Source organism: Apostichopus japonicus, chromosome 6 (genome assembly GCF_037975245.1).
Source record: "Apostichopus japonicus isolate 1M-3 chromosome 6, ASM3797524v1, whole genome shotgun sequence".
Classification (NCBI taxonomy): Eukaryota; Metazoa; Echinodermata; class Holothuroidea; order Aspidochirotida; family Stichopodidae; genus Apostichopus; species Apostichopus japonicus.
In genome coordinates this window covers 10,291,721-10,304,090 of record NC_092566.1, presented here as the reverse complement: position 1 = coordinate 10,304,090, position 12,370 = coordinate 10,291,721, and the positions used below count along the sequence as shown (strand labels likewise).

At 36.5% G+C, this 12,370-nt stretch overlaps 1 protein-coding gene across 1 annotated transcript; it reads left to right on the top strand.

Moving 5' to 3' along the window:
* Nucleotides 1–50: 50 nt before the first annotated feature.
* Nucleotides 51–12,370, top strand: LOC139968949 (cilia- and flagella-associated protein 299-like). Its single transcript, XM_071973583.1, has 5 exons — nucleotides 51–332; nucleotides 2,088–2,218; nucleotides 5,900–6,133; nucleotides 7,322–7,451; nucleotides 10,233–12,370. The coding sequence occupies exons 1-5, from the start codon at nucleotides 225–227 to the stop codon at nucleotides 10,329–10,331; spliced, it is 702 nt and encodes a 233-aa protein (XP_071829684.1). The 5' UTR covers nucleotides 51–224; the 3' UTR covers nucleotides 10,332–12,370.

The window sequence follows — 12,370 nt, the reverse complement described above, 5'->3', positions numbered from 1 at the left end:
CCGATCATACACAGCTGATTTTCATAACTATAGTTCCAGTCGCGTTGACTGTCTATGTTACTGAACTTAAAAAAATTACGTACTTGGCATATATGTGCTTACAAGGCTAAGCTAGTAAAAATATTACAGAGCTGTGAGCAATTGAGCGAAAGCGGAAAACAGCTAAAGTAATATTGCTACCACACAGTTTAAGTCACAAGCAAAAACCCTGCAGAAAGTCAACGATGGAGGAAGAAGTTGCCACCGGAAGTGATAACATTGTTACTGAGTTTAACACCTACGAAGACTTTTTAGACTCTCAAATAACCTCCCACGACTTGTATTATCTTGAGGTAGGCCTAATGTTAGGCTAAGTTATGACTCATCCAGGCTAAAGTTAGATGGCCTCAGTAACCAGGAGCCATCCCTCGCCACATGTGTGATTAGCTGTTGTATTATCCTAAACTAAGAAATAATATAATAACATAGAGCTAGCAGTAATAATCCTAACTGAATCTTGTCTTTTAGCAATTTGCATGGGCAGTTGGCCTATTTGCAGTGCTCTTGTTGTGGAGGATGGGGTCCGGGATGGGGAGAGTTATAAATATAAGGCTATAACCTAGGCCTAGTGCCATATCAATCACAGCACTACCCCCATGCCAACCCCCAACCCCCTCCCCATTAACTTCCCAGGGTATACACAGTTGATTTAACAAGTTCTGCAGTAGGACCTATTTGTCATTATTAAATTAAATGTGGCTCTCACCAGGGGTCTCCATACTGTACATCTGTAGTCTAAGCTAGTTTAAAGGAAATGGGTCATGTTAATCACCTAGCAGCCACTTGAGTAGCCTTTATTCAACCAGTCAATATTACATGCATCCCTTTAAAAAGAAGTAGGCTATATATACTCAGTACATTGGGGAAATATGACAACCAAAATTAAAAACAAAACTGCTCACACAATGACCAGTATAAAGGCTTAGCTGCTCAGATGTCCTGACTTTGGGGAACAGGTCCCAGATTTCATGTACAGGCCCCATATTAAAAGAGTCCTTTGATTTTATGTACTGTCCTGGGAATATCTTCAAATTTGGAGAAAGGCCCTGAATAATGTTTGTAGAGACAGGCTTGAACCAAATTCAGCTCTGATTGTTTACAACCACTAATGTAAAGCTCATTCATGGCTCACAGATAAAGGCAACCCAGTCATTGAATAGTTTCATAACCTGAAATTCACATGAAAAGCATCATGTTGCACGTAGTTACATCAGGTTATTGGGAATTTGATATTTATCCTGAAACAGTAGTACCAAAATATTCAGTGACTCAAATTGCAAGCCCTCCCCCAAACATACAATTTAGGTACTGAGCAAGTGCTATCCACATGAAGGGGGGGGGGGGCAGGGTGGGTCAACATCAATATCATATCCCTGGTTTTCGTAGAAAAAAATATGGTCAACATCAACCATGTAACAGAACTTGTATTTCTTCATATGATATTTTTACTGTGATGTCATCTGATGAGGTGATGTTTTGGCCCTAATTTTTTTTAAACTGACCCCATCCACCCACTCTCCCCTCTTCTATTTCTACCTGAGAGCATGTTTGGATACTCATACTAGGCTAGGCTCATGTCTGCTAGTTAGATTCCTTTGCTACCATGTGCCTCATTTTTCCAGTACAATTCTTTGTGCACATGTGTTGAGATATTGATGTTATGGATAGAAGTTGCTTGCTGCCATCATATCTGGTATCTATAATAAAGTTCAAACCTTTTGTTCCAAGTTAGGTTCACTTTAATATCTTACTAGTACTTTTTATTTTTATAGTATTAAAATAACATCTGTTGTTTAGTGCAGCATTGTCAGTCAACATCTGTCAATAGTAATCAGGGACCATGTTGCCATAGCTAAAAATGACTTCAATTCTAGAATGGTAGCATTCAACATGTGTGCGATAATGTTCCATTGTCTGAAAGAAATTGCTGTTGCTATATATATATATATATATATATATATATATATAGATGATCTGCTCTATAACTTATGAACAGGTAAAATTTTGTAGTAAAGGATTTAAATATGATTCTTTTGCTTGCCTTTCAGGATGAAGAGCTTGCAAGACAGTTGGTTGAGCTTGGCTACAGAGGATCAGGTGAAGTACTCAAACGAGAAGAGTTTGAAGCAAGGAAACAGGCGGCTGAAGCTAACAGATTATCAAAAAGGAGCCAACAAAAGTAAGATTTAAATACCTGTACGTGGTATATCTTCTTGGTATAAGATATGAACAAGGTAATAGTAATGTGAGTATTAAGCAAATCATGAAAGAACTCAAATAATTAGTTTAAGCAGATGTGTTTATTAAACCGTCTGTGAGCACTGCAGATCATTAAAGCAATTGGCATAATGTGATATATAGTGACAGATGAACGATATGATTGTACATAGCATTGTGCTGTAGTGCAAATTTCACACAACCGGTAGTGTTGCAACATGAATCCCGGTATCGTAACTATACAACCAGGATTTTCCTCAACTTTCAGCAATGGTTTAAAGCACTTAGACTGTCAATGTCATACATTCAATATGCATAGCCTAGACTATGTACACACTCTTACACGCACAGCTTAAAAAAAAAAATAAGAACACGCTATATTAGGGCCTTTGTTTTATAACATACCCTTTCAAAAAGAAAAGCACAAACCTTGGAAAAAGCAACCCACACCATCCTTCATTCATACTCGACGTACGGTATTAGATAAACACGTTCGCACGTGGATTAAACTTGTAATTCGTACACAAACAGAAATTGGGGGTTCCCCACTATTCCATGATATTGGAATAGGGCAAGTGCAAAAGTTCACAATGAAATGTTTTCAACTATCAACAAGTCACCACGTGTTTGAAACTTTCAGACAAGAAGAATGTAACATAGGGGCTATGTAAATATGGGATTATAAACTACATACATGAGAAGTAACATTAGATATTTGGTGTACAGTAGCCTAGGTCCAAATTACTATGTGAAAAGTTAATTTGTTAATATATAGATCTAGGCCACTACAGTACGTAAATTGATCATTATTCTAAGAACACAGATACCAGAAATAAACGTGTTTTGTTTTCTTTATTTCAAATAGTAACACGTAGATATTTTTATTATGTCCAGAATTCCAGGGAATGATACTGAAACGAATGTAATAACTGTTTTTTTTCCCACTACCTGTAGTATTTACACATTGCACTGTGATCGGGAACTAGTCAATACCGGGATCTGGATACCGGGATTCACTTGACTACCGGGATCCCGCACAAGACAAATTGTACATCTTCAGTAACTCATCATTAGTCATTGATCTAGAGAATGTTACTAATGACATTGTAACGATGTGTTATTGAAGTAATGTGTGCGTGTGTGAGGGTGTTAAGATTGTGCATGATGTGTTTGAATGGTGCGTGTTGTGCATGTTTTCTTTAAATAGGGTTTGGAACGGATTTGGAGGCAGTTATTACTTAGATTTTATAAACGCAAATGTGTTCTGTTATCTTGGTATAACTTTTAATACAGTCCATAAAGGCAAGACATATTCTTTTACCTTCTTAAGACCCCATTGAAGTTTGGCAACAAATACACTTCGACGTAGTGACAAATATAACCCCCCTCGACTGGACTCTTTATTTATTTGTTACATATTAGTAACCACTATAAGTAGTATGCGATACTTTGCTACTATATTACATTAAGCATGCAAGTGCTCCAGTGTTGCAAAAAGTTGTGATTTGAGTTACTCAATTTAATAAAGTGAAATAATTGGAAGAAGTTTTTTTTCCCCATAGAGATATACAGTGACTCAATACAATGACTAGACTCAATTCAAGAAATAAGCTGGTACAGTACTAAGTAGTAACTTAAGAGCGTACCTGACTGTAACATCAATTGACTCGTTGCAACTCGGATGTACTGTCCTTCGCTAATTAGATTCTCATGTCATGTCCCATTCACTCAAAATCTACACAGTTATACCCTACTAGAACAAAGGAATAGTGGGGAATAATTAATCCCTAGTGACATGGGCATAACTAACTAGTTGTTGTAGATAAATACTTACTCAAATTTAAAGACTAGACAATTTCTTTTACACTCACAGAGAAAAATGAAGCGTTCAAATATTGTGTAGTAATTTTGAAGGATCTGAACTCTCCAATAACATGGTATGGATCCTGTGTGCAAAGACTGCTATTCATCCCTGCACAAAGAGAAATTTACCAAGTTTGCAATGAGATACTGGATAAAATATTTCCTACTTCACATCTTGCAGAATAACAAAAATATCATTTTAAGTCATTGTCTCCCATAATAGTGCAACAAGCTTTAAAATGCCTTAAAGAACAAGTTGTTTTTTTCCCATTCAAATCCAACATTTAGCAAACTACTTGTCTAGATATCACTGATAAAAAATGCCCTGTGAGATCATGTGACAGAAGGGCAATAAGCAAAGAGCCTTTTAATTGCGGCTGTTTCCTCTTTACTTCAGAGACATGAATAGCTTAAAGCAGCATTTTGCGTTGGGTCGCTTTTTTCCACTTTTTTAACATGTGCATCGATTTTTTTACATGTATCAATCATAAAACAGCTATCTAAGATACCATCCAAGTTTCACCCTGCCAAGAGCGTTAATTAGCGAGTAATTAACGATTTATGTCGATAAATGAGAAGAGTGTCCTCGACAAATTTCACAGTTAAAATTAATCGCATACAATTCCGCCAAACCCACTAGTTTGAATTCAACCAATCAGAGATGCAGGTTTAGTTATGAGCCGTTGCTAAAAATAGATTCAAGACTTCGCGTTGGTTGTACCAGGGAGATGTTATGCAACTCCCTGGTACAACTGCCATATAGACTGTACACAAATCAAGCGTGGTGTTATATTACGTATCTGTCAATGACGTTCGTAGTGTTTAAATATTCATATTATGGGCGAGGTTTATTGGGTTCCCAACGGAAAATATCTTGGAGAACAACAAAGTTGAAAGTTGCAAATTTTTCGACTTTTATGCCACCATTTGAAGTAAAATATAAATAGATTAGCTAGTTATGTATGTCGTTATGGCAAAGTGGAATCAGTGAGGTTGAGAAAAATCATAGAAAAGGACGCAAAATGCTGCTTTAAAGGTGGGCTTGCTGTATTAGTCTGTTTCTTGTACATCATTTCTTATATCTTTAAAAAGGTCTCAAATTTTCATATCAATATTGACAACATTAGGTACTTCTCTGTATGGTGTCGAACTAGTGTGGGAAATCCTGGAGTCCCCTTTGTGTTACAGATATGATGAGTACATTTGATAATTTTTCAAACGTTTTGTTAGCGACTGCACACCCTCCTGTATTCATCTTCGAAAGATCTGTTTAGGACAAAAATCTTAACATGTGTTACTTTTACTGAGAGGTTTTTCAGATCATTTGTTAATAACAAGAGAGTCCCCAGAAACATGTTTGACATATCTACAGTAATGATCTCTACAGGACTCTTTGAACTGTAATTGCTGCTCAAACATACAGCCCCCCCCCCTCTCCATGCACGCTCAATGCTAAGTGTCTAAAACAAACTTTTGAATGTTATTCTGTACTGATGGCAAGCTAAATCGAACTTGTATTGTGGAAAACTATACACAAACATGTTTGTCTATATTTAAAGTAGGTGATTTTTGCAGTTATGTTGTGGTGAATAAAGGACTAAATACATTGAGTTCTAACTTTGAAAGTTTAGTATAGTAGGTGTTTTCTTCAGTTTGGCAATATTTAGGACTACCTATTGGCATTAATGTAATAATTAAAGGCATGATTTATTGAAAATGTTTCATGATTATCTTCGTTTTGTTTTGTGTATTTTCATTTTCCATCTTGCTCTAAATCTAGAACTCTGGCAAGTTCAGGCAAGGAATTAAAAAACCCGTTTTTGAGAGCTTTAGCACAGCGAGAAGAGGCGAACAGAAGTGGCAAAATGACCACCATTATTTTCATCAGAGACAAGAACGCAAAAGGTCAAGAAATATCAGGATATATAGACTATGCCCATCGTTTAAAAACAGAGGATTTTGAACCATACTTCACTGGCAGGCGGAGGTTACTACCAAGGCCATCTGACTTGAGGTTTGTGTCTTTTGAGGGTTGCTAATGCTTAGGAGGGTACGTGAAGCGATTCTAAGCTAAATGGATCTCAATTTAACCTTCAGAAGCAAAACTTAGCCTTCGTATAGTTGAATTAAGCTATGTGAAGGTGAGTTTGGGCAATGCGGTACCAATTTCTTACCATGTGAATGATGTTTTAACCAATACGAAATCAACATGTATGTATCATGCATGAAGACATTGCTCGACATATTAAACTGTGTACAAAACGGTTCTCTTGAGAAATACTGTCACGTGAGGATTGGCTGAATTCAACGTGAAGTCAATGAATATTCAGTGTGTCTTTGTGACGCCTATGTTTCTTTTGAAAAAATCAATCAGCTTTGCGTAGCAAAGTTATCGTCACATAGGTCTCAATGCTTCAAGTGGACTTAAAAACCAAAACATATACTCAACCAGGTTTTGGGGCAAATGCAGTCTTTTATTTAAAGCAATATATGGAGTCTTAAAAGCAGAGTTTGATACACATTATCATGACCGCATGAAAGTAAAGCTTAATTTCATGATTGCTGGTAAAATTTTCATGGACAAAACCACATGAGATTATCCTTTCAGGCAGGTTTGTCTTTCCATTATGGCCGGTTATAGATATCACAAAAAAGGAAAAATACAGGCCGAGAAAAGATCTGCACAAATGAAATGATTGTGATTGTTTTCATTACAATTAGTGTCTAGTTCATTCTAAAACTACTTGTAAAACCTTCTTTCACTTGCCCACCATTTTGCTCTGGTCTTGAGTAGATTTATTCTGTACAAATAGCTACAAGTTATCTCTTCTCGCTCTCAAAATCAACTGCTATAAATCAGCTTCGGTTCTTACTTGTGTGCCAGATTGAGCTACTGTAGGCTTCAGTTCATCTATAGGAAAACCATTTTAGGTGCAGGCAACATGTTGATATCTGTTTTTAAATTGAGTGTAAAATTATTTTTCAAGCTTTTGAAAGTTGCTTGTGGTACTCAGGCAAGAAATTTCACAAATCACTTTTTGCAGAGATTTCAATCCGCATAATGACATGATGAGATATGATGCATTTTCAATACACAGCGGGTTGTTTTCACACTGTTTTAAAGGTATTAAATCACTCTCAGGACATGGGCCTTCTTACTTATGTCTCTACTTTTTGTTTGTTTTTACCCTTTCTCAAACAGCTTTTTCAACTGGGAAACACAGACATCAACCTCTAACCCGACACCAAATTATCAAGTTATTGCTGAAAATGCAACAGGTCTATTATTCAAAAATAAGAGGGATCGTAAAATTCTAACTGTAGACCCAAAGGTGAGCCAAGTTTTTTTAAGGTATAAGCTAGGCAATTAATAGGTCACTTTCCTTCCCACCCCTCCACTTATATTTCTATAATGATTCTTGGCCCACCCACCCTGGGTTCTACTGTAGTCAGGACACCCTCTGTCTTCAAAATCAAACTTAATTGTATGTGAATTTTCAGTATGCCCAAGTGTGTGAGCATCTATGCAAAGTATTGTGCAAACTGTATGTGAGCTTTTAGAAAAATTGTTCAGATAGGGGGTGTTTTCAGTTATATTTATTTTCATTTTCAGTATTAGACTCTGTTCTGGTTTTGTCTTGAACTTGTACGACATGTTTTATTAAATGTCCTGTTCTGCAACATGGCTGCAGTTTATTTCAAAGGTACTACCCAGAGTAAATTTGATAAATCAACAAAACAGGTCTTTGCAAATCAAAATAGTGGCTTAAGGAATAAGGCATATAATATTCTTCATGTAATTTTCAGACTATCTGAAGAACGAAAAATAACTAAGAAAACCTTGTCAACATGGTTTCTCCAATAGTAAAGTGTTCAGTGTTACCTTACATATATTCTCATAAGGAATGTGGCAAGGAAAATCTCTTGGTTTTGTCTGTATGATTTGCTTTTATAGACATTAGAATTATACATTTTTCATCTTTTTCTCATCTGATCACTGATTGAGCTGATTGTACAGAATTCTGACAAGTTTTTGTGATAAAACCAGAACACTATCACATCCTAGGTGGTTAACTTGAGTGTGAACACCCAAGTATCAATTCAAGTACTGTACTTGAGTAATAGCCAAACTTCTTTTCGATATGCTTTTTTTCTTTTCTTTAATCACAAAAATGTTGGGGATCAGATCATATTCATAAATAACTTAATCCTCATTAACCTTCATGTGATGGAAAATATGTAAGGATTGTGTCCTAAGTTGGTAAATTTCAAGTTTATCTTGAATGATACCCCAGTGTCAATGACCCAATGCAAAAAACTGCCCCCTCAAAAAAAGAATACACTTTCAGATCTGCTTCCATCCAGGTCACCCCGAAAGGTCACCCTTATCAAGGCACATTCCATAACCAATGGTTCTCCCCTCTCTGTCCCCCAAATAAATTACCGAGAAGCCCCTTGGCTGTCCTGCGTTACGTCTTTTTTTGTCATCGGCAAGTCTCTCACACATTGTGCCACTTAGTAGATAAGTTAAACAGAGGCAAAGCTTTTTAATAGACTTAATGATGTCAAGTTTATTTACCATTTACCAAAGTAGTTTACATTTTAACCTTAGCATTATCTGCCGATGTGTCAGTGTGTGGATATAACGACACCACTAATTAATGGCCTGGAATTCCACTGCTTAGCTCCAGGTGACTCTGTTGCAAGCTAAAGAATGCGAGCTAAAGAATGGAATACATATACAATGAAATGATCATTTTAAAGGAGCATTCTACTCTTAGAGAGATGCTCTCCCCCCCCCAAGATGATACTGTTGCTCCAGTTATATCCTCTTGTCATGATCATTAGCTTCATTTCTCCTTCGAAAAAAAAAAATTATCCTTTCTTTTCGGTCTGTCGAGATTTTGTCGCCTAATCTAGTTTAAGCGTAATATTTTAATTAGCTGGAAGTATGGATTGATTATTGATGACAAGTACCACTGGTCGTGTCGGTATACCTTTCAATGAGTATAAATTCCATTTGAAAGCCGTTTGAAATCCCTGCATGCCACTGCACGAGACCACCTTAGTTCTAGCTTGTCTTATCTTATCTTATTGGCAGTCTGAAAAAATTTATATCATGCAAGTGCCATCACTTTGTGTCTGAAATTCATTTGTTCAAACAGCAGCTTGTGTAATCAATTCTCAAATGTGTGTTGTAAACATGTGGTTGCAGGGTGTTTTATTTTTCATTGTGTAATATCTCCCCTGGTGGGTATGGCCTCATGTGATATGTTAAGTATGATGGTGGTGGTGAGTGTTGTTTGGTATACCTTTTGAATGTGTGATGTGTGGTTGCATGGTATATTCTTCTCCTGTTGAAGATGATTTTGTGATATCTCCCCTGTGAGTATATGCCCTCCTTTGTCATATGTATGAATACTGTTATGTGATGGTGGTGAAAGCTGTTTGGCATGCAGTTTGGTGAATTTGTGGGGGATATCTTTCAGCACGATGATGGAATCTTGTGTGGTATGTGTGTTCAATCATGAAGATAATACCTCCATGGTTCAATGAACTGAGATACATGTACAGTGTGATGTTTTCTTATGTGATATGTTGTAACATTTGTATGCAAGTGTGCTTTTTTTTTTTGAGGATAAATTTCTTGTGTTCTTCTTGTTTTGCATGATATCATGTTTCCTGTTGGTATAAAATAATACAAGTGCAGTATGATATACAGTAATGTGATATGAGTGTAACATACTCATGCCAGTGGGATATGTGTATGTGTTTCTTCTTTTTCGTTTTTGATTGTTCTTCTGTGTCATGTGTTCTTGTGTTGAACGATCTAAATTGCTATATGTTGGTATGACAGATTCTCTCAAAATAAGCTGTATATATGCTTAGAAGATGCATATGACTAAATGGTATGTTCTTGTTTGCAATACATTATTATCCTTTGCCTAAGTTTGTCAAAGATGTTATGCTCAAATTGTCCATTTACATTCAATATATTTCATGAACAAGCTTGCATCTTTATATATTCCATTCAAGCATTTCATCGAGTTAGTCAAAATTTTGAACTTGGAATACTTCATTTATTTTTTTTTTCTCCCTGTTTTGTTTCTCAGGAGCCGTCCCCTGGAGATAATTCAACAAGGACACCATTGGACTGTCCACAATACACACAAGTCGTCTTCTATGATCACATCACAAGGAGGAAGACATAGGCTGACATAGTTTGGCTATGTCTACAGTGTTGGTGCAACACTGTGATTGAGTACTGTACAATACTTGTAACACAAACTACCAGTGGTAGTTAAATAACCATTGATACCGTCCAAATTGAGCCATCTTACTAGTCTTTCATATCAATCATTCAGTCATTGTACTTTGTATTTTTATTGTTTTTAAAGTCTAAACGAAAATTTATCATTGAGACAGTCTTGTCTCTCTTTGAAATACGAAATACGTTGCTGAATTATAGATGCTGGAAATTTGTCCCGAGCACCATGTTACAGTATAATAGTACATCATCGTACACTAAGAATCCATGATGACATGGCCTCTGACATTGGAAGAGAGCAGAAAAAGAAAGAGAATTGTGCCCCCCCTCCCCCACCAAACATGTCATAGCAATGACCTGCACATGTGCATGGTGCCGCCACAGATGTAGCAAACACTTATGAACATTGGTCTGACGCACCCCTCCCCCACTCCGCCCTGCATCATCTTAAACATGTGTTAGGCCCATCCATTGATTCATTTTAGTACCCTAACCCCTTCACTTTTTTAGTACCCTAACCCCTTCACTTAACATTCCCAAGTTTCCAAGTTTAGAGCGTTGTCATTCTTGGAACTTATACATGTTCTTTTTTTTTTTCTCACTGGCTAAACAAGTCAGATGGAGAATATGTGACAAAAGCATTCTGCCAAGTTTTGCATTGGTCTCATTGGAAGTCTTACATAGAGCAGGTGTCTATCCTTGAGACATCCCATCTCTCCTGCTACATACTATTAAAGTCTCCGCAAAATCTATTTTTGAAGTTGTTGTGTTAACTCTGTATTCATTATCAGTTCTTTACCTTCCCAGGGGCAGTTTTGTAGTAAATTTCGTTTGCTTACCCTCTGGTATCAAACTCACATGTACCACAGTCCCTTGAAGATTTTGCCCCTGAGCCCCCCCCCCCACCCCCACCCCCTTCTGGTGGATTTAGTCTTATTTCCACCCACCCAAGCCTGGTCTATACTAGTGGTGTATATTTGTAGTAATGAAACACCATAGGCTGTTTTAACTCAAATGTTAGAGGCGACTGTTTCTTCTTCTTTTTTTCTCATCTTCTTCCATCCTCTCTTATGTCATGATATACTTATCTCAACTTAGATATCATTTGATTGACTGAAGTTACCTATTTTTAGTATTTTTCAGGAACACTAACGAAAAAACTGTAAACTGTATTAGACCTGTACTGTGTGAATCAATTTTTTTTGTTTACGTCAAGTGTGAAACTAACATCTAAGCAAGATCGCTGATAGAGAGAGTAAAATTGTATCTGTACTTGCGAATTCTTCTTATTGATTTGTCCTTGAAATGCAATACCCTAGGAATTTGTCTGGGACTTCTTTTTTTCTGTGTCTGCTTTTATTATAATTGAAAGTCTTCTGCATGATTAGTTTAGACTGGTAGGAGAATTATATCATAAAATATAATTTTTCTCAAATTGATTTGTCAGAATGTTTCTCAAACTAATAAAGAAAAATAGAAAAAGGAATGAAAAAAATAATATCAACAAAAAATTCCATGTTTGTAGAAGCACTGTCTGTCTGCCTTGGATGGAAGATGATATATTAATAAAAAAAGAATTTATCATCAACTGTTCAAATACTCATCACCTTTGACATTTCAATTTTCAATTTTTGCAAGTTGAGAATTCCCTCTGAGAGTCCTTGGATACAACATATATAATTAAATTGCGTGACAGTGCCTATTAAGTCATGTAACGAGTCCTGCTATGTACAAGCAAGTACACTGAAGCACAAAACATATAACTTCTCGTTGCATATTAATTAATGGCAGCAGGCTAGACGGATAGGTTTATCCAGGTACCTAGCTCGGAGCCAATGCGCAGCTGCGCCCGCGTGATTGATGCATGTGCAGAATACTCCGATATATTTTTTACTGAATGTGTCAATTCGTATATTTAACGATACTTTTGTATTAGATTTGTTTTGCCTACAACTGATTAATAAATTGTTATAAGGGCATTTA